At 32.7% G+C, this 24696-nt stretch overlaps 1 protein-coding gene across 1 annotated transcript; it reads right to left on the bottom strand.

Moving 5' to 3' along the window:
• Window positions 1-8563: 8563 nt before the first annotated feature.
• Window positions 8564-9313, bottom strand: LOC126713915 (senescence associated gene 20-like). The gene has a single exon (XM_050413876.1). It carries the CDS (start codon window positions 9215-9217, stop codon window positions 8723-8725), a length of 495 nt encoding a protein of 164 aa, XP_050269833.1. The 5' UTR covers window positions 9218-9313; the 3' UTR covers window positions 8564-8722.
• Window positions 9314-24696: the final 15383 nt, after the last annotated feature.

The raw sequence follows: 24696 nt of genomic DNA, 5'->3' as shown, positions 1-24696 counted from the left end.
TAAATGAAACCCAAGTACTGGATTCTAGAATCGTAATTTTATTTAATAATAATAATAATAGAGTAGTACACGTGGGAATCAACACTGTCTCTGTGTAACAACGTTAGTGTGCTGTGTTTTGTTTGGTTTTTGGGTTTTGTTGTCTGTATTTGGGAATATTATGCGCTTGAAGTTGAACCTTTGTGTCTCTTCTTCCAGTGTGGCTATTCCATTTCCATTCATAGAAGTGTTTATTATTGTCTAATAAAGTGGTTTCACCAGTCGTGCACTAATTGCCTCATTGGTTATATCAAATATTATTGAATATATAATATATGGTCTTAACTTGGCAAACTATGAAATGGGAACACGATCGTATTGTAGAGTTTGTCTCTTTGGTCAGTTGGTGTAGAGTTTGTGTTTATTGCTAACAGCCTAACACTACAGAAGTATAGATCACATCTCATGCACCACATGACTTATTGTCTAGATTCATTTTAGTTGTACTATACATATTTAATTTATTCTGTTTCTCACCCCCCCAAAAAAAAAAAAAAAAAAAAAATTTATAAACTTTAGAGTTAGTTTATAATAGCCTTTTTTTGGATAGAATGTAATAGCCTAAGGTTAGTCTATATTTGTATACCCCCGATTGTCTCGTTGTATATATAATACATATCGTAAATAGTAAATATGTAGCATCAAGAGACCTTCTGCTATGGATGTAAGCTTCTAAATCCATACCACGTTAATTATGCTCTCTCTCTGTGCCCATAAATTATAATTAATAGATATCAACAAGTGGTTATCACAGTTTGAAGGGATATTGGAGAAGAACTGTGATGCAACAGTTGTGAAGACTATAACACGTTTTAATTAAGCTCTAGTTTTGAGGGATTTCCAAGGAAATTTGGTGGGAGCGGCTGAGGTAGAACTATAGAAGCAATCAGATGGGCAGTTACTCGGAAAAGTAGGAAGAATATTGGCCGATTGCTATCACAAGTGATTCAAAGAATTGTGCATATACGTTTTATCTAGCCAAGAATCACCAAATGTATCATCTTTTGGTACAATTCAAATTAATGTCTCCGAATTTTGTTAATTGCTCCTTTGGTTTTGGTTTATACTTTACAGAGGAGCTAATAGAGCTACCCATATGCTATGCAAGTGAGCACTAAAAAATGTTGTTGGGATATATGTTTGTAAACTTGGAGTCTCTCTCTCCGTGTATCTAAAAGGTCTCTCTGAGAATAAGGTATCGCTTGTGCCCACTTCAGAGAGCAGGCCTTTTGCAAGCTTACAGTAGCATGAAGCTCATAAATATGTGAAAGTTTGAGAGACCCATTACATGAAAATGACTTATGAGATATTTTTTTGTTGATGGTGGATACATATTTGTTATTTTGTTTAGATTTTAATATTACTTTTCATTCGAGAGGGAAAAAAAAAAATCCATTTTTCTCATTTTAAAACATTAATTTTAAAGTTGGTATATATGGAAACTTTTTTTAAAAATAAATAAAAAATTTATTATAGTTATTTATTTATTTTTTTATAAAGTTATTATTGTTATTCATTAGAGGAAAGGCAAATTATAAAAGTTGGTACATATCATATTCATTAGTTCACCTAAGTGGTGGGCCACGCAACGATTTGCTCTAACTTTCTTTGCTGACGATTTTTGTGCTCTTTGCTCTAAAAGTTGGTCTTTTGTTGTACTTCTAGAATTCTTAACACAACCTATTCATAGAGTCCTTGAAATTTCATCCACCCATTTCGTAAATAGAATTTTAAGGATTACACAATAAAATTATCCTAAAATTTTTATTAAATCTTAGTCATAGACTCATAGGGACATATAATAAATACACAGTATTATATGTTAATGGAATTATGGATGAAATATAAAATCGGAATGGTTTTCTTTTTATTTGAGAGAGAGAGAGAGAGAGAGGTGAATGACAAACTGAATTCCAATTTCATATATTTCAACTGCAGCCTCTGAACTTCCACGTTTCACTTCATGTTCTGCTTGATTAATTTATAACGGAGGTAGATTAGATCTAGTGTAATGTGTAAATGCGATAGATCAATCATATTTCACACCGGACCTACCTTACCTTAAAGCCACTATATATAAAACAGTTTAGTTTTTACTTCAAAGAAGTTAACAACTGATAAAGACATGAACCCATAAAGAGACTTAAGGGACTCCTCTAATATATATATATATATATATATATATATATATTTTTTTTTTTTTGGTAATTACACTTTCCTTCCTTACAGTTTGGGGGAATGATACTCCACCCTAAACCTGTAAGGAGAAAACACTCTCCACTTTTTTGTTTATATAAGTAATGAAATATTCTAAATTTTTATAAGAAACTCTTTACAAGATTTTAACTATAGTTATTAAAAAAAACTAATAAATGTAGAATAAAACACAAAATTTATCAAGCACCAAAACACTTGCAATGACAAATCTCTTCATAACCTGTTGAAAAAAGAAAAAGAAAAAAAAAATTCACACTTAATATTTTAAAATACACTTTAATTAAAAATTAAAAATAATGAATTTTAATTATGAAATAAGATAATTTTGGAAACCTACCCTTAATTAAGCAAAGGGCAAGTTAATAAACAACATTTTTAAAATTAATTTAACAAAGTTTGGTCAATTAGATGTTAAGGGAAGGAAAAAAAAATTTCCTTCAAATTTGAGGTGGAATTTCATTTCTTCAAATTTCAAAGGAAGGGAGTGTAATTACTTTTTTTAAAAAAAATAATTTGATTCTCTCTCTCTCTCTCTCTTAAAATGGAGAGCATCCAGCTTGTCCAAAAGAGACCAAGAGGAGTCATGGCTCCTTTCTAAATTCAAAAAAATTAAATTACAAATTACACCATCTAATTTTGATGTGTTTTCATTATCATCCCTATAATTTCAAATTTTTTTTTTCTTTCATTTCAACCATTTTATGTTACATATTTTTCCAATATAATCCTTCTGTCATCTCCGTTCAAATTGATTTGTTTCAGTTTATCTTTAAAATAAAGCTGTGGTTTCTAATATCATAGTTGATGTACTGTCTGGGACTGGAATTAGTACGTGTTGAAAAGGAAGCATTCCAATCTAATTCTAATATCATAGCTGCTAGAAGATTTGCACATCAGCTCATATAGTTTTTTGTAATCCTACAACAGGACATGGCGGAAGGAAATTTCAGCCATGCATTATTCTGACTTGATTTAATTCCTACTACAGATTTGAATCATACAATTTTCTATTGTTCAATTAAAAAAAAAACCATGGTTTCTTTATTAAAAAAATGGTGGGGTGCCCTTTAATGAGGTGGATCCACCTCATTAAAGGGCACCCCACCATTTTTTTAATAAAGAAACCATGATTTTTTAGAAATCTTCTTAAGTAAATGAGATGGAAAGCACTAAATAGTTAATGGTATGTTTTCAAATCTTTTAGAAATCTTCTTCTAAAAAAATAAAATAAAAATATCTTAAAAATATTTAGAATAAAAAAGTATTATGGCTATAATTTGAGCTTTATATATATATATATATATATACACACCTTTTCTTTTCTTTAACCATTAAATTTAAGTAAATCCAATAGTCTAAAAAATAGGCGAAATTACACTGTTGGTCTCTAAATTTTACCCTGCATGCACAATTAGTCTCTCAAGTTTCAAGTGAGTACTATTGGTTCCTCAAATTTAAAACATGAATGCTGTTAGTCCTTTTGTTAACTGCAGTTAGTGTTATTATCTATAGTTAACAGAATAGTGACGTGGCATCTTTTTTCTGACATTGAAATTTATTTTTATTAAAAAGAAGAAAAATAGATTTTACATGTATTATATGCCATGCAAATTAACTTTAAAATAAATTTATACGCACACGTTTTACTTAATAAATTCATCCACTATTAATAAACCCACTCTTGCCTTTTTCATCCTCAAAAAAAAAAAAAAAAAAAAAAATCTAAAATCTCAAATAAAGCAAATGGAACTCATGGCAAAATAGATCGATGCTCCAGCGAAGAAGGCAGAATGGAGATGAACAGTCGGCTTACCCACTCTTGCACCCAGAAAAAATCAACACTATCAATAAACCCACTCTTGCCTTTTTCATCCTCAAAAAAAAAAAAAAAAAAAAAAAAAAAAAAAAAAAAAAAAAAAAATCTAAAATCTCAAATAAAGCAAATGGAACTCATGGCAAAATAGATGCTCCAGTGAAGAAGGCAGAATGGAGATGAACAGTCGGCTTACATTTAAATTTTGAAAGTTTTTATTTTAAATCCTGTCTTTTAATTAAAACTAAAATCTGACCTGTAAGTTTCTTTTTAAAAGAAGCTGCTAAGCCATTTTTGTAAAACATTTGTAGTAAATAGATGTCATATCATTGTTCCATTAGCCACATAAGCAACAACATTAATGGCTGTTAACAAAAGGACTAGTAGCACTCATGTTTTAAATTTGAGGGACTAATAGTACTTACTTGAAACTTAAGGGACCAATTGTACTCATAGGGCAAATTTCAAGGACCAATAGTGTAGTTTCGCCTATAAAATACTCTCATTAATACAAATATTCTGATTGATATAATTTATTATCTCTTATTTAATACATTTTATACTTAATTCTAACCCAAAAAAAGTGTATACATAATACATCTGACTCTCTCTCTCTCTCTACATGTTTCTTTCGCCCCAAAAAAAAAAAAAAAAAAACACAGCCGCTAGACACTGACATTAGAGGTTTGTAAATGTTATTCCTTTCAATTTCAATTTTTCTAGTTTTTGTTGTCTCACGTGAATCACTGATTTTTCTGTCTTGTAACTAAGTGATTCATCTCTAAGTTCCAAACTTTGTTGTCTCACGTTTTTTCCCCCTTTTTATAATTTATTAGCTAGAACTATTTTATTGTATGCAACTATATTTGAGGGTTGATGTTTAATAATTTGGTGGGAGTAGTGGTTTGTTGTCACTATTTCTCCCACTTCGCATTGATGCTTTCAATTTCACTTTTTCTTGATCTTATGGAAGATAACACCACCTTATGGAAGTAGTAGTACTGACTTGCTCTAATTTTTTAAATAAGCTCTTAAGCTAAGATTTATTGCTTATATCTGATTGTGAAAGACTTCAAATAAACACTTTATTTTATTTTGCAAGGAAGTGCTAGAAGGCTCATTGACAAACGTTTTGATGATGAGAATACAAAATGTATTATTAGTGACTAAGAATTTTCGCAGGTTTGAGAGATTATGGAGCAGCAAACACTATTGTATCAGTTGTTAGTTGTTACTGCTAAATATATTTATGTTACTTGTACACTTGGACCATGAAGCTGTAACTTTGTTGCCCATGAAATTGCTAAATTTTCTATGACAAAGATGTTTGGATGTGTTTCAATGAGTTTTAAGAAGAAAAAAATGTTTCCATTCTACCTTTAAAAATTGCCTTTGTTTGCTATGACAAAGATGCTTGTGATCTTCAGCATTTTCAATTGTAAATCACTATTTTCAACTGTAAATCAAATAATGAATTTACATTACGAGAGGAAAAAAAATCCAATGATTGCATTTCATTCTTGTCAGATCCTTTTGTTCATCATCTCTGCTCTCTTCATTATCAAATGTCTTTTTTATTTTGCATTGCCCTCCATTACAACATACATAAATACGACTTGTTACATTATCACTTTTGGGTGCCTTTTTATTTGTACGGATATGAATTCTAAAGCCTTCATTTTTTGCAAATTCTTTTGTAAAAAGTTTCAACATCATCAGGTATAGCTTAGATTTCAACTCGCAATCACCAAAATCTTCACTCTGATAATTTTGAATTGTTTAGGGCATCATATAACTCTTCACATTCATTTGCTATTTAGTCTATAAGAAACCAATATAAATAATGAACACAAATAAAAAAAAAATGCAAACATATTACCAATAGTAGCTACAAAAAGGGGAAAGAATAATCAACTTGATAAGAATCAAAAGAATAAGAATAATCAACCTTTCAAAGCTATGATTGAAGTAAAATCTACCTTTTTAGCTGCTTATTACAACTATCAAATAGCAATGCAGTGCTGCAAGAAATTAAATGGAGTGAGTGATGAGTCATAAATCCTTACTCTTCATGCTCATCTTTAGATGGTGTGGCTAACACAACTATTGTCATAAAAGGACATGATGATACAACCCTCACTAAAGAATTGATGAATACGTGATGGTTTATTCCTGAATAAGGAAGCAAATTAAACATCCATAATATTGTGATGCATAACTATAAAACTGAGGTGGGGTTTACTCCAAATAATATATAATATTTATTTTGCCAACGACTAACAAGTTAAGAAGTTCATCTCTTTTGTTTCTATTATTTTATATGAGTAAATTGTACAAGAGGCTCAAAGTGGCAAAGTGGGTAGAAGACAAAAAAAAAAAAAAATTTGTGGTGGACAACTCCTTTTAAGTAATAAAACTTTTTTTCTTTATTCTTTTTCAACTTCTACTACTCAAAAAAAGAAAAAAAAAGAAAAAGAAAAAAAAAGTAACCACGGTCAAGATTATAGGATTAGTTGCAAATCAAATTCCCTATCATTAAGGTTTAAATATGTAGCTATAATCTAAGTCATTGATTAAGAATCACTTAAGTTACAAGACATCACTTAAAAGTTCAAATATGTAGCTACAAAGAATCACTTAAGTTACAAGACATTGAGACAACAAAGTAAATACTGTAGAATGATTCAATCTACATGGCTTGTAACAAAGTCTAATATTAGTGATTCATGTGAGAAAATAAATTAAACATAGATGCAATAGAATAAAATAGTTCATATCTACGACAAAGTCTAGAACAAGAGATAGAGAAGGATAAAAGCACTTTAAAATAACCATTATACGTTCATACCTACAACAATAGTTGTGTTATTCAACAAAGTCCAGTGGCTGTGACTTTTTTTTGGTTGCCGGCAACCTGGCTGTGGAGGTGGAAGAGTCGTGGAGAGAGAGAGAGAGAGAGAGAGAGAGAGAGTCAAATGTATATACACCTTTTTTAGGTTTAGACATAATTATAGAGAGAGAGAGAGTCAAATGTATATACACTTTTTTTAGGTTTAGACATAATTATGGAATGTATTAAATAAAGTATAATAAATTATATCAATCGAATATTAGTATTAATGAAAGTATTAAGTTTCAAAAAAAAGAAAAAAAAAAGAAAAAATTATTTTGACCATTAGATTTACTTAAATCTAATGGTTTAAAAAAATGTGTAACTTGAATCAATCTATATATGTGTGTGTGTGATTGTGAAAGTGACATCCAAATCTTTGTCCAAATTATTTCACTCTCTATCTATGATATATTCCCAAAACCCGTAAACCATTAATGCGGTAAATAAAACTTGGGACCACTGAATTTATGACACATCCTTCAAGTTTATTATGTTTACAATTGGGATGTCTTTGAAAAAAAAAGTAATGTTAGGATCACAACTTTTTTTACAATTTGCTCACTTTGCAACCACATGAGTGGTGGAGTTGTAGACTCACCACTCACGACTTGCCAAGTTGTAACAGAAGTGTTCCTAGCATTTCTTTGAAGAAACCTGTCACTTTGGAGCTAGCATTTTTCTTGAAGAAACACGTCATTTTTGGAGCTGTGGATGTAAGCCGTAACTATCATTTGTTATATTATGACTGTTGACCAAAACATTAAAATGCATTTATTACAATTATTTCTTAAATTAGGGATGTAAAAGAGCCAAAGTAATTAAAACATGTAAAGTTGACTTTGAAGTAAAGGGGAATACATAACATAAGATTGCAGTTTGCTAGCTGACAAATTAAACCCTCGGGTAAGTTTCTATCGAGCCATGAGAAGTAACTTAATTATTGAATTATTGATAGAGAGATGATACGTCCACAATATTTTTACAACAAATCACAGGTGGATAGTTGCTATTGGTTCAAATTTGAACCTAACATTAAGATTACTTTTTTGCCCCAACAATAACAATCCATAACAACCTGCCATTTATGATTTATTGTAAAAATGTTTTGGATATATCATTTCTCTTATTGATATGATGCAAGTGACATTTTACCTCAACTTCGGGTAAATGAATTTAATAAGCTCCAAACTAAAGTTTAGAACGACTTGATCTATGTTCATCCACAGTTGAATTGTTTTTTTTTATGGTTAAAAAATATCTCTTGGGAGAAAAAGGATATTCTCTATTTCTTTAAAATGGATACATTCCGATTAAATATTTACCAATCTTTTTTTCTATTCTTTTGAAGGAAAAATATTTACCAATCTTAAAGTGTAATTAATATCATCATTGGATTTTTGGCACATATTCGATCCATTGCATGCAGTGATTATCTTCCTAGGAGAGAACGGCATATCCGCATATAGGAAATGATAGATATATCCTTTTGCATCCATGAATATCGTAATTCGTAAGCTTATACTTATTTTTTGGCATTCTGTAGTGAACTTACTAGTCCAACACCTTTTTTTTAGTAAAATAAATAAATTAGGGTCCAAAACCTTGTAACGTAGCCTTTCATTTCATTGAATGCAAGTTTAACAAGGTATATATATCTATATCATTCATTACATTTCATATTTTAATCGTTCAACATGCTTGTCAAACACATGAACATCTGGCTTTGTGCAAATATCCCGCCCCTAGCTAGAACCTTAACCTCAGATAGCCAGTACAAGATCCGGCAAGGATCGGTGCAAACGCTCCCAAGGGTCACTTTGCCACACCGGAAACTCATCTCTGGTCTCCGAAGCCCTAAGTAACACGGTGAGCCATGTGTTGAAATACTCACGAAATTGAATAATCACCCCTTCTTTATTAAGGGTCCAAACGTGCACCCAATAGGTCTTGAATCCATCCCATCCTTCCGTGATCACACGATCGCCAATTGCCATGATGCTCCGAGGTTTAAACTTGAACTCGGTGTGCCTCGACTCCCCAGTGAGTATCTTCATCATGTGTTGGCATGGTGGAGGTCCATGGTACCAATACTCAAGGTCAGCAGCCACTAACCTAGCAATGGTCTCAGTGTGACCATGTGCCAAGGCCTTGTAAAGCATTTTGACTGTCTTCTTGTTCCATGTTTGGGGCTCTGGAACCGTTGATATGCCCTCCTCATCTTGTTCCGGCATGATCTCCTTGTGGTTGATTCCCATGTAGTGAGGAAAGTAAGGTTAGCTAGCTAGCTAGTAGCAACTGGGGAAGGCTTCTAGCTAGCGTTATTGACGTAGTTGGTTATGCTATATCATATATGCATGGGACACATATTTATAGAGCATTGGAGGCTGAGGAAAAATACAAATAGGATTGCTACTCTTCTAGAAAATTGGAGAAAGAGTGTGGTAGGCGGATCCATCACATTTATTAATGAAAAAAAACTAGCAACGTATTATAGTTTGTAATTTTTTATTAGGAAAGTTTATTAGGGATATTCCAATATTTCGGACGAAAATCTTTGTGTTTGACAGCTAGCTACTATGGGGACAATATGATTATTATGCTAAGCATATTCAACTATTAGTGACAGGGCGGTTCTGTCTCTAATAAGACAAATTGATATTACAATTAATTTGTAAAACTAACCTTAATAATGAATGATTAAATGTTAAACTCCTCCTTTGACTAAATTATGGTCACGATTTTTTTATTTACGAAAAAAATTAAAAAAAAAAAGAGGGAAAGAAAGAAAGATGCATGGCCTATGCAAGCCCCCAAAAAGGGAATCGAATACAAAGAAAGTCATTAAAAAACAGAAAAAAAAAAGGTAGGTAAGATTTTGATGGGTTGAAATTTAATTATTATTATTTATTAGTGCTTTCCTTAGTTTCCTATGCTAAAGTTGAAAACCGTGTGGGTCTAATTAATAATTTTGGGTGTGCTTTTCAATAAAAGAACAGACAGTAATAATATCAATAAATAAATAACAATGATGATAAAGAAATAGTAATAATTTTGGGTTGTTCTAAGTGAAGCAAATTATAATAGATATTTGCTGTCCGAGTAATCCTTTCCAATCAATATTATATTGAATGCATGTATTCGAGCGTCATCAGTTATGTTGAGTTGCCCGGAACGTTCCTTGACATACATTTAAGTAAATTTACTCTTATTAATTTTTATTTAACGGGTCAATAATGGTTTAAGCTATTACATTCATGCATGTGCCCTATTGCAGTTACATTCACAAGTTCCTTGGTTTACCATCTATTGTAAAGTTACGTTCACACATGAATGGAGCCTAGAATTTGTCGTAGGGAAAAACAATACTATCATTCAAGAATAAATAAAACTACTAAAATTCAAATCAAATTAATACATAAAAAAACCCAATATCTATTTGGTTGTAGCAAAATATAAACAAATTAAAATATACAAATAACTATTTCTAATTAATACATTGCAAATCAATCATTTAGGACATATCAAAATGAAACTTGATGTTCTTTTAAATTATGAAATCCATCTATGATTAATTTTATACTAAATTTTGCAACAATTTTGTTTTAATGAAAAAAAAAAAATTTGTTAGAATATTATCTTTTTATTTTGTTGTAAAAATCTCATTTTTTTTATTATTATATTCATGATTGAAAATACTCATTTCATAATTGTAATAGAAATTATAAGTATAACCACTTTATAATCAAATTGTTAGACTAGTGATTTTTCGTACATCGAAATACATTATGCTCAAATGGTGAAGTTTTAATTTTTTTAATAGTAGTTTTTTATGATTTGTGAATTCTAGCAAATAAAACTTGTTTATTAACAAATATCATCACTTCTATAAAGATTCACATTTCTCTCAAATATACAAAGCAGTGGTAAGAATAAGCAACTCCACTATATGTTCACTAAATTAAGGATTTAGTTATTGTAATTAATAATTTATTATAGCATAAAAAATGTATTAAATAATAATACTCAATTATAAAGTTATGTATGTTTTTAATAATTAAAAAATACCAACAATCTCTTAAGTAAAGCTAGACAACATAACAACATTAGTTCCAAATATCGTGGGTTCCAAATAAGCCAATGATAAAAATGTTATATGAAACACATAGTTTTTAATAAGGGACTTATTTGTGTTTGGTTAATTAAAAAGTTTTTTTTTTTTTTTTCTACTTTTGGAATATATATATATATATATATATATATATTTTTTTTTTGCGGAATTGATTTTTCATTTGGGGGTGGGGGGAGGGGGGGGGGGGTGAGGAGGGGAGGAGTATGAATATTTTAGCTACAATTTTCAAATTAATATATTTAAAAGTGATAGGCCACAAATTGAATGACCCATTGTGATAGAAATTAATTAATTAATTAGTCAAGTTATTAATTAATCAATTTATCATGCAAACGCGTGGTAGCACAAACAAATCACCAATAGACTAATTATGCAGCGAAAAATAAATAACACGGTGATTTGTTTACGAATGGGGAAAACCTAACGACAAAAACCCCATCTGGTGATTTTCAAGTCACCACTCCTAAAACTTCACTATTATCATAACAAGCGGTTACAAGTAAAGAACTCCACTATTATCACAACAAGCGGTTACAAGTAAAGGAATCCCAAGTACCTTACCAACCTACAGTTTAACCCTTACCCTAATACCCAATTGGATTTGTTCTGTAGTAACAGTTCCCCTTTTTGATGCACGACTCCAAAGTACGTGGCTAACCAATTGCGCGAATCCCAATATGTGACTTCAATCACCAATTAAGAAGATTGTTGGTTGCAAAGTTCTTCAGTTCATCTACACGATGAAGATCAAGAAGATGCTTGGTCACAAAACCCTACGATGCACATACATAGCAACTTCTTCAAGAGAAAGAGATGAACTAGGGCAAGAACTTCGTCTCCGGTCACAATTTGCTTGAATAGAGTTTACTCAATACTTGTGCAACTTGTGAACTATTTGACGGCCCTTAAAACAATCATTTTATATGTCTAGGGTTAGGAGAAAAGAAAGCCTAAAAACATATTCACGGATCCCAAGAAAATCAGATTAGAATTCTTAAATTCTTAAATCTCGATAGATAGGAGGTGTCGAGTAGCTGTCGAGCAGGTGTCGAGCACACCGGGTTTTGAACAGCTTTCTTAAGCTCGATAGATACAGCTGTCGAGGTTTAATGAATCTGCACTATTAGCTTGTTTTCTTGGACAAACTTGAAGGCTTCAACACTTGATCTTGAAATATGGTTTCTTGAAGTATTTAAACACATCCTAAATCTACCAAAATATAAGTAAAGTGCGTTTTGTTAAAGGATAAACCAATTACATAAAATAGTGACATATGTTCCTAACAAGTGAAACACATATGTCATAACAAAAAGGCCGGGGGGCATGGCCCCGTTGGTCTCTTGATAGTTCCGTCCCTTCAATGCCTTCTTTCATAAGTTCTTTCCTTAACTTGATTCTTAAAATAAAATAAAAAGTTCTTTTGTTTACCATCTAATTAATATTTTGCACATGGAATTAGGGATGACAAAATACATGTACACCTCGCTCTACATGACTTATCTTCTTTGGTCCCATTCAGTGCACATTTTCACCATTTTGAAAAGGGAATGACATGGTGCATGATAGGTTTAGCTCTCCATTATTTATATACTAGTTTGTAACTTGTGCTTACGCACGAACATATTTAATTGTAATGGTATTTTATATATATATATATATATATATATATACATATATAGGGTCATGCTAACGAGTGCCCTTAGGGCACTCGTTAAAAATTCATTTTAGGAAAGTTTTGACATCACTTTTATGAGAAATGAAAAAAGCTATCAAAACATTAATTGTTTTTTTTTTCTTTTCCCATAAAAATTTTCTTTAATTGGATTCTTAACCAGTGCTCTAAGGGCACTCGGTAGCATTTATATATATATATATATATATATATATATATATATATATATCTCCATTTGATATTCATGCATACAACATAACATTTAAAAGAAAAAATGAGGAGACGAAAAAAGGAAAAAAATACCTTAGAGTTTTGCCAAGAAGTAATGAAACATAGATCTAACTTTAGATTTGAAGCACAACTATCAGACGAAGATATAAGGTTTAAAGCAGTTTGGCATCAATTAGAAGTATATAATGACATTTGTGTTGTTCTTTAAAGAACTATTACACTGGTTTATTTCCCTATGTGACACATATACGACCAATAAATGAGACACAAATAGATAGATATGAATAATAAATGGGACTCACATTTTTGCAGGGTTCTCTTATCTCGAGAACAGTTGAGTAATAAGTATTATATTGAGTATTATATTGAGATTGAAGTAGTGTCATTATTGTGGTTCACCAAAATTAAGAAAGTTCAATTGGACACTTGGTGCAAAATTAAATTTTAATTGAAATCTAATTTGAATTCTAATTGTTGTCTAATTTTGCGTGCCATGTATCCTATCTATATATATAATTTAATTTCTAGGTGAGTTAATGTTGTGCAAAAGACGAAAAATCTAATATAAATAAACTATATATAAAAGAAAAACTCAATAAAAAAGAGTAAATTCATGTATATATCCAAAAAAAATAAAAAATAAAAAATAAAGAAGAAAGAAAGAGTAAAACTCATGTGTATATCTATGACTTAAACAAGGTATAATTTGAATCCATATATATATGTAATTGTGTTGTTTTTAACTGTTACTGTGTATATGCATGGATTATACACTAGTTAATATAAATAATTTAATAATTTTTTATATTCATCATATTTACTATATATTTATTTTTTATGTATTCTTTTACCATCCCAAAACATTTCTCTCTCTCTCTCTCTCTCTCATCACCGTCCTTCCTATTTTTGTCTTTACTTTGCCTCATTAGTGTAGTTACTATCTCATAAAAAGAAAAAATTCCTCCAATTTGCCTCATTCTATGCCCTATGCGAGTTTTTCCAACTTCATAGAAAGGATGGGGCACCAATGATCTAACCTCACACCATATTGCAATTCCTACTTGGGATTTAGTAGTCAACACCAACTAATTAGATCAAAATGAAATCCTTATATTAAAATGGAATACTTATATAGATTTCATACAAGGATTCCATTTTGCTCTAAGTTCTACCCCTTTCTTTATCGTTGTTGGCTATATTAACAGTCGTTTACTCAGTGGGGGCACAACTTTTACGTAATTAATATCAAAGCTAGTTTTCATTAGAAAAGGCTCCTGTGATAAGAAGCATGCGGAAGTAAAATTTAATTCCATTCTCGATCTCCTTCGAGTTGATCAAGTCCCATGGAATGCCACAGCTCAATAATATTTGCTTTCTTTTACCTTTTCTTGACTACTTGTGCATTGTGATAGTTAGAGAATGGCTTATATATGTATGACTAGACTTTACACCTTAAAACAATTAGTAGATATTGCAACACTTTGAAAACCCCAATCCTAGTAGCAGTAAATTTTAGAATAAAGAAAAATTACTTAGGACTCCTCCAAATAATAGCAACTATAAAAATTTAAAATAAGGATAGCCAGTCCGACTTTAAAAAATTAATTAAAAAAGAAAAGAAAAGAAAGAGTCTTAAAACTAAGTTCTGTTCTGGGCTATCCTTTTGAGTTTTGAACTTTGGCTTTTTTTGATCCAATAATTTATAAAAATTAGTTCCAACCAGTAGTCGTTTAGGTCAAATATTTCTTGGTGTTTTTAAGGGAAACATTTAGAATTTGAGTCTTCCCTTTTTTTAACTATCAAATTATAAAATGAAAAAACTCTTCCACTCTCTTTAAGGGTTTTTTTTTTTTTTTAATTGATCTCTTCCCAAAGTACAAAAACCATGCATATTTTTCTATTTCAAAATTTACCATCGTAATTTATAAGTTTCTTCTTGTGCAACACCGTAAAGGTTCTCGTATCTATCTAGTAAAAAAGATTCAGAGACAGCGGTGAAGCTAGAAACATTTTCTTGGGAGGTCTAATGGGGTTTGAAACATTATTAAATATTCTTTCGCACTAGTTTACCTTCACTATTTCACACTCATATCGACAATTAATTGATGTAGGAATATTCACATTTTAACATATAAAAGTGGATGTGAAATAGTAGCTAGATACGTAAGAATTAAAACCCTTGAGAACATTCCTCACGTGTTCGATACAACACCTACACAACACAGAAAAAGAAGACCTTAAGAGAGTACCAGTGTGGTACCGGACAAATGCCCTTCGAAGGTCAAGTTAGAGAACTTTCACAACTCTAGAGTGCCAGAGCTGGGAGAAATTATGTGTACCTTGATTTGCGAGGGCCTCGAAATTTTTATAGTAGTATAGAGTTGACATTCGTTTCTTGGCGGAGGGGGTCTTTCCTTGTAGGGAAGATCCTTGTTAATACGGGTATTTTGATGGATCTTTTCCTTATAGGGACTCTTTTGATTAGGGTTAACCGTGGGGCATAAGATATTTTCTTATATACATATTCGTGGAGCCCAAGCAAAAAGCCACGCTGGATCCGTCAAGAGCTTTATCACCCCCGTCAGCTTCCTTCTGTCATCTTTCTATCATGTCCAGGCAGTCTGGTTGTCCAACTGAAAGCCATCGGTTTGGGGGTGGAGTCGTCGTCTTCTGCATTGTAAAGCTGATGGGTTCTTTGAGCCCGACAGTTTTATCTTACGTGAACAAGACTAATATCTTTCTGAAAATTACCCTTATCAGTATCATTTAATATGACTATACATGGGACATGAAAAAAAGAAGAAGAAGACTATATGAGAGAACTTGGGACTGGGAGGGAGCCGCCTCTCCGGTTTTATTTTTTTTAAGGGATCAAAGAGTATTAACGATCGAGGAAACATAAGGGGTAGCAAGTTGTGGATCCGTCAATACTAGATATTCAAATAGCTTAGATTGATTAAAAAAATGATATTGGATGTGGCAAGTTTAAGCCTTAAGGTACATAGAATACTAGAATATATAGGAACAGATTACCAAACTCAGGATTTCTAAGTCAGAGAAGTCATTTGTAAAACATATGGAAAAGGACAAAGGGTCATCCTTCACGTAAATGATGCTTTAACTTTCAATGCGTTGTGTGGTGATCCATTGAAATGGGATTTAATAATTAATGAATTATTAAGCAAGTGGGTAGTGTACGTTGTTCTGTGTTTTAGGTTTTACCTGTTCCAAAGTCTAAAAGCCCACTTTTTTGGATAACCTCATTGATCCAATTACTAGATCTTGGCGTGTATCCATGATAGATCATGTATTTCTCCCTCATGAAGCTGAAGTAATTAAATCCATCCCTTTGAGTAATAGAGCGGTGCAAGACACCCAAATTTGGGCAAACACAAACACGGGTGAATATTCGGTAAAAAGTGCATACATGATGATGCAAACTCAACAATTGAGATCTTCTCATGGCCAATCATCCAATTACTCTTAGTGCAATAAAATTTGGAAAGCGATTTGGGCGGCCAAGGTATGTAATAAAATCAAAACTTTTATTTGGAGAGCTTGTAGAGATATACTGCCTACAAAGGTTAATCTAGCTAGAAGGAAAATATTGTTGGATGCTAGATGTGATTGGTGTGAGGTTGGGGTGGAGTCAACGGACCATATCCTGCTACGATGTACATATTCTGATATGGTTTGGAAGTCCACATGCATATGGGGGACCATGTCTCATCTCAAAAAATCTTTCATTTGTGGATGTGGCTGATCAAATTTTGCAAAGGAATAATGTCCCAGAGATCGCAATATTCTTCACAACCAGTTGGATGATCTGGAATAAGCGGAATGAGGCTCACTTTGGCACTCATCGTCCTGACCCCTCCTTTCTAGCCAGGTCTGCTGCAGCTTATGCTATAGAATATTTGGAAGCTATTTATGGATGTTTGTCTTGAGGTTGTAAGATAGTTTTGTTGTTTCGGCTTTCCTTGTTGTAATCTTTCTTTTAGCTGCTGTCTTTGGTAGGAGTAGGGAAAGCTCTGTAGCTAGTTCAGGCTTCTTCGGCTTTCCCTGTTGCTGTATTGTTTTTGTACATTTTTTCTTTCTTCGAATAAATTTCTGCCGTTTACTCTAAAAAAAAAAAAAAAAAAAACAATTATATACTAGGTAAACAATAAAAAATTTGCCCAAATCTTAAGGTTGTCCATGTAAAAACACTACAAAGATGTCAACTGCTTCATTTCTTTTTCATAGTCCTGCATGTGAACTGCAAATGACACTGTACAGGCAATTGGAACTGACTAATTTATTTGCAGGAATGAATCAACTTGCATTAGTGCAAGTTGGGGAATTTAAAATCTGGGCCTTTCTTTTAGGAAACCTTTACAAGATTATGCTGCTGTGTGGAAGCAAACTTTTATAGGGCTCTTTAATTATTGGTTCGTTAAATTTGGATTTCTATAATAGAATGTTGTATTCCTCAAATCATAATGCAACAACAACAATCATGCCTTAAATTATTTAGTCCCAAAATTTTGGGATTGACCGTGAATCCTCAATAAATTAATTAGGTTGACTACATTTTTTTTTTTTGTCATACTATCTGAAATTATACTCTCTTATATCTCCTTAATTTATGTCATTTTTTACTACTTCTAATAATGTTAGTTTAGATATTTCTCTACCTTTTTTTGTTCCCTCGACTTGAATCAGGTTACTCATTCTTCTCAATGGATGCATTAATTGCTCTACTTCTCACATGATTAAATCGTTTCAAGTCGACTTGAATCAAGTCACTCATTCTTCTCAATTGATGAATTAAGTGCTATACTTCTCACATGATTAAATCATTTCAAGTAACTCTCTCTCGTGCTTTCATCAATTGGAACCACCCTTATCACTCTCCTCATTGCAAGAACATGTTACTTCTTAGGAGCCTAACATTCGATACCATAAAACATAACTACTCTTATAATTTTGTTTGTTGGGAAATTTAGAAATCGATGGAAATAAAAAGAATTGGAGTAGGCAGACACAAATAATCATTTTTCTTAAAATGATATTTCTCACCACTAGATTGAGTTTTCATAACGGCTTGCAGACAAACTACCTCTAGGATACAACTAAATCTAGAATCTATAAATAGAAATTTTGGGGAATCTTGTGAATTGCTATGTATGGTTTGTCAAAATTTGTAAAAACTTTCAAAAATCTATAAATAACTAAATATTGATTAATATAAATAATCAATAAAGAGTTGCCAATGAAAATACACCTTTGAAAGGTTAATTATGTTGGGATACCTAAAATGTTGACAAGATCGTTACTAATTGTTAAGCAGTGGAGGCGCCACATGGTGTTTAGGGGGTTCAAATGAACCCCTTGACTTGTGATTTTTTTTTACTACATATAACATTTTAAAATATTTTTGTTTTGAACACCTTAAAATAAAATTTTGTACCCCCTAAAATAAGTCCAAAGAACAAATCAATTCAATACTAAAACTTATCTTGGCCTTCTTAAACAAAAAGAATAAACCCAACATTAAACCGATTTGATCTAAAATAAAAAATTAATAATTTTTTGATCTTAAATCTCAGAAAAAACAATTAAATGAGCTGTAAAATGTAAACACTAAAAGAAAATTAAGTGTAAGGTAGTGGAAGTGGGGCATGAGATAGTGGAGAATGAGGACTTTTTTTTTTTTTTGGTAATGGTTGTATTGTTGCATTGAATTCTTAATAGAGTAATGTAAAAAATAGAACAAAATTCTTCTTAATGAATTTCAAAGACCTGTAAATTGTCAAAATTGAGTTGAATTGTTAAATAAAAGAATTGAAAAGAGTAAAAACAAAAACTAATAAATAATGAATTAGAGTATTCTAAGTAATAATAATTAAAATTCACTTAACAACAATAATTAATAACTATTATAGTAATAGAGAATAGATAATTTACAAGATTTAATCTTAGCAATAATAATTAATATCTTCATTATACTAAGAAAACATATGCCCAATGAACTTATAGGCAAAAAAATCTACAAATTGTACACCGTCTGCAATTGCCTCACTCAAGCAAACTACCCTTCTTGCTTAAGCAAACTATTCAGAAATTGAAATAAAATTAATTCATGTTGAAAAAGTTTGCATTATCTTCACTTGTCTTTTGCTCAAACAAGGTCTAAATAGAGAGTTGGCATGTCTCTTGCTTGAGTGAATGGTGCGAACCTCAATCTCACTCAAGCGAGATTCTTAAGCACAATTTTATTTTCTTTTAATCATTTTTCGTTCTTCTATATTTATGTAGGATATTCTCACATATTACAACCTATATGTACTTACATACCCACATAGTGTTTTATAATTTTCTCTTTAATTTAATAGGGTATTCTACGATCACACAATACTCCCAATGTTTTTCACCAATTCATCTATATTGCTCATATCCTTTGATTCACATCCTATGCAATCTCTCCATCCTTGTAAATTGTATTGATCCAAAATATCATAAACTTTTAAGCTTTGTTCACTAACACAAAAGTGGGCTATGGTGACGAAACCATTCGTCACAATATGTCCTTATTTCGTCACCAAATACATATGGTGATGAAATGGTGACGAAATAGCATTCGTCACCTAAGCTCCGTCACAGAATGTATTGGGGACGAAAATGTTTAGTCACTATTAAAAAAATGATAGGTGACAATTTTTTCGTCACCAATAAAAAATGATAGGTGACGAAAGTTTTTCGTCACCTAATATTTTCGTCACTAAACCTTATTTTTAGTGACAAAATATTTCGTCACCGCATGTATTTTTTTTCCAATTTCAATAGATTAAGTGGCGAAGTTTTGCTTCACCGATTGTTTTTTTATTTTAATTTCAATAGATTAGGTGACGAATTATTTCGTTACCGATTTCTACTCATAGTCAGATATGGTGACGAAAATAATCGTCACCAGTTTTATTTTTTTTATTAATATTCTTTACATTTACTTGCCATTACATTAACTTGTTCATTTCCAACCACATCCATAAACAAATCGTCCATTCATTTCTAACCAAATCCATATATAAAAAAAAAAAACCATCCATACAATCTAAAAATGCAATAAAGATGTTCACAAAGTAATTACAACCATTTATATACAAATGATGTATTCCAAACTTTACAGAAAATTATTTGAGTTTAAGTAGTACCACAAAAACTGTCTTTTTGCCACCAATCCCATATTTGCACAAGTATAAAGGAAAATACATCAATAGCAAATTGGACTGCAAACATATATTCCTGATAAGATGTACAACAACAAAAAAGAGGCATAATTATTAGTAAGACAATGCAAAAAATGTCCACAGAAAACCTAATAACAAACTATACAAAATAATCATAATGAAACATCATATGAAGCCAAACTATCAAAGAAAGAAGACCAATAACATTCTCATTAAATAAAAACCAAACACACATTACAAACCATGGAGAAATCATAAAGAATGCAGAAAAATCTCAATTTAAAACAAAACAAATAGAGTGAAACCCAAAACAAAATCCCAGCCACCATCATATACACAAAAACCCAACCACCACAATGAACAAAAAATCTAGCAACCACCATTAAAAAAAAAAAAAAAAAAACCCTAGCCACCACCATTTACACAAAACCCAACCACCACCATTAAAAAAAAAAAAAAAAACTCACCACTACCATTAAACAAAAAACAAAACCACCACCATTAACACAAAAACCCAACCACTACCATAAACGAAAAACCCATCACCAACATTAAACAAAAAACTTAGCCACCACCATAAACAAAAAACCCACCACCACCATTAAACAAAAAACACAACCATCACCATTAACACAAAAACCCAACCACTACCATAAACAAAAAACCCAGCCATCACAATAAACAAATAACCCACCACCAACATTAAACAAAAAACCTAGCCACCACCATAAACACAAAAACCCAACCACACAATGAACAAAAAGTCTAGCCACCATCATTAACACAAAACCCAACCACCACATTAAACAAAAACCCCATCACCACCATTAAACAAAAAACACAATTGTAACACAATTGTAAAAATTTTTACAATTGAGAGACTAGTGCTCTTTGGCAAAAAAATAAAACACTAACCAAGGTGTGTTCTAGTTAGTAGATGAGCTCCCCCCATTGCCACAAATGTCACTGTCACCCTTGCTCCTCAAATATTGTATGATGCAGTCCATCTTCTTCTGCAGCCTTAAGTTAATTTGTATGCTATAGCTCATCTATTTGACCGTTGAGTTGTTGAATATACTGAGTTGAGGAAGATGAGGCAGGAGTCCTAAGAGATGAGGAAGGCCTCATACCAAGTCCCTTTATATAGCCAGATCTTGGCTTAAGAACCATCATAGATATCTCCTCTTCGGTTAAAGGTTGTGCATCAAGAGTGTTACAATGCTCATCTTGTACTCTCAACATCTCTTGCTGTCATTTCAAATAATAGAAACCATTAGAAATACATATGTTCTAGTTTTGCAAACATATATAGAATAGAAATACATTTATTCTAGTTTTGCAAACTCAAGGCATGTGAAAGTTCAAAAACGTGTACAAAACACCTTTGAACGTTTAGACCCCCAAATTACAACTTAACCAATTCAAGCAATATGTCAAACAACTAGTGTGCGGAAACTTAACATATGCTATAATATGAAATTGGTTAAAAACTATCTAAGCCAAAACAGAATAAAATCCACAGCAGATAATATAAAGGCAAAGATAGAGAGGAAGGAAGATGCAAACACAAAGACAACACGCGATGTGTTATCGAAGAGGAAACCGAAGCCCTCGGCGTAAAACCTCTCCGCCGCCCTCCAAGCGGTAAACAATCCACTAGAAAATACAGTTGGGATACAAGCACAGCAATAGACCCTCCAAGCCTAATCTACCCAGTGCACCTAAGCCCTCCAAGCTTCTTGCTCCAACGAGGTTGCGCCGAACCTTTTTCTTTTCTAGCTTCCCGGATCCCGCTACTAGACCGTAGCATCAACCAATGAAGATTGGTTCCTTCCTAACTGCTTCCCAGAAATCCAAACAACTGTCTCACAGTGATGATGATGGTGAGAACCAGGTTTGGTATAATGCCTCTCAAGGTTTTGACAATGGAGAGGAAGAGAGATGAGGAATTTGAAGAGACTCTAAGGTAGAGATTGTGGGTGAAACAATCTGGTTTTTCTTTAGGGTTTCTCTCTCAAAATTCTCTCTGGAAGCTCTCTTTCAATCGTGGGTAAAAGGGGTATTTATACTGGAGTGGGAGAGGAATGTGAAACGTTAGGTTTTACAAAATAGGGGTGGCTCGCGGCTTGACCTCGCGGCTTGACTAAGTCGCGAGATCCAGTCGCGAGTTAACCGTATGGCCAGTTGTCCTGTTTTGTCCTGTAGTGCTCCAGCTAGCATGACTGTTCATCTTCCAGCATGCTTGGCACGTGTGCTGCTTCTGGCGGCTTGCAGCCGCGAGTCACCCGCGAGTCCCAGCCGCGAGTCTCTGTTTTCTTGCACACTCTTGAGCAATCTTCACTCTATCTCACTCACTACCCTTACAACAAACCCACCTAAATACAGGGTTACTAAATGCTGAATTACAAGCAAATTTGGCACGGAATAAAGCCAATTAGATGGTTGAATAAATTCAACCTTACAATCTCCCCCTTTGGCTATTCCGTGACAAAACTCTAAAACAAACTCTAGACTTAACATGTGAGTTGGGAATAGTTGAACAAAACTCACTCACACCTAACTCTAGAAGTTGTGAAGCACTTGAATCATATGAACATAATACTCCTGAAACACAACAATACACCATGATTATTGTAAGCAGAAAATTATAAATGCATATGAAACAGGCAATATGTGATCAAGCAAAGATGGAGTTAAGAAACAAACCATGGCTTGATCACCCAAGTGAACACCACAAGGTAGTGATCACAGTGCTCATTCACACTTGGAATGAACACAAGGACATACAAGTTAACGAGCACAAGGCAAGACACTTGTATGCTCAACACTCAACCAATGTATAACACACAAGGTATATGCATCTAGGAACAATCCTACAAGGGCACAAGAGTGACAGTACATAAACCAAAATGCAGAACATTTAGATTAAAGTACTGATTTCAACATAGCATAAAGGCTGCATTAAGCAAGGTACATACCATAAAGCCTACAAACTATGCATAAAACATTAACCCTAAAAGTTTACAAAAGCACATGGGCACAAACACAAAAACATCCTGAATAACATTATCAAAATATATTAAAGTTTAAACCAAGAGTATAAGTAATGAGTTAGAAACAACTATACACCAAAACACAGTGTATCAAATCCATAAAAACACTAAAAGTACCCAAAACATAAACATATATAAACAAAGTCTCTGATTTTGACAACTCCCCCTCAACACAATACTCCCCCTTAAGAGCTGCTTTTCTGCTTCTCAATCATCAATGACATTATCAACAGACAGAAACTTCTCCCCCTTTTTGACAGGAATGGCCAAAGGGTCAGTGTTCAGGCTGAGTGGTGAAGCTATCAAGTTTTGCAGACAAAACATCAATCTGATCCTGCATGGCTCTCATCCTCTCAGAGTGCTCAGTCTGGACTTCTCTGATCCCATCAAGTCTTTCCAGAATGATTTGGAAAGCATCTGGAGGTGTATCTGACGAAGTTGATGTTCTGGGTCTTCTGCCACTCCTCCTGGGTGTTGAGGTTGATGCATGCCCTGCTGCCTCTGCTTCAGTCTCCATTGGGACACCTTCTCCTTCATCACCTTCATCTTCTTCTCCTGGAAGCCTAACACTTATCCTTTTGCAGGCAGGTAAGCTTGTTAATTGCAGAAGGTGTGGACATGGGATTGATGTCTTGAGGGATTGGAACCCCCTTCCTTCTAAAGATCCTCATCAGCAAACTAGGAAAGATCAATTTTGGTCTAGAGGTTGTTCTTGTCTCATCCACAATGGTGTCATATATGTGGGAACTTATGTCTATGAAATTCTTTTCTTTGAGATCCATCAGAAAGATTGCTCTAGCACAATTGATTGTAGTCAACTTCTTAATGGGATAGAGGTTAAACATCATGATGATTGTTAGACACCTCATGTCCATTGGAAAGGCAGTGGTATTCAAACATTTTCCTTCTCTCTGCCCACCTATCCTTTGTTGAACTGTTTCAATAGAGACACTCCTATCCTTGTAGTTGATAAATTCCTCATCTTCTAATCCTTCAAGCCCTAATGCATCATCTATGACATGTGCATCCAAAATGAATTCTTTACCTCTAACCCAGCAACTTAACTCATTCTCCTTTATCACAGCATTTGAGTAAAATTCCCTAATCAGGGGTTCACACACTACAGGGAAATCACTCAGAAGTTTTTCCCATCCTCTTCCTTCAAAACAGCTGGGGATAAAGGTTTGTCTCAAATCCTCCAAATCTACAAATCTTTCTTGAATAATTCCTGCTTTCATGAAGTTATCCCTGTATCTCTCAAAATGATGAACTGACCTAAATAGTTTAGAATCCATTTTCAATCTTTTGTCAGCCTTCTTTGCAGGAGTTTTCTTCTTAGGAGGTGAGGGAGCCATCTGTGAACAATCAGAAGAGGCCATAACAGTATAGAGCAATATATGTGTAGAACTAGTCAGTACCA

Source organism: Quercus robur, chromosome 1 (genome assembly GCF_932294415.1).
Source record: "Quercus robur chromosome 1, dhQueRobu3.1, whole genome shotgun sequence".
Lineage (NCBI taxonomy): Eukaryota > Viridiplantae > Streptophyta > Magnoliopsida > Fagales > Fagaceae > Quercus > Quercus robur.
The sequence above is the reverse complement of the archived record's forward strand: the minus strand, read 5'-3'. Positions and strand labels throughout refer to the sequence as shown.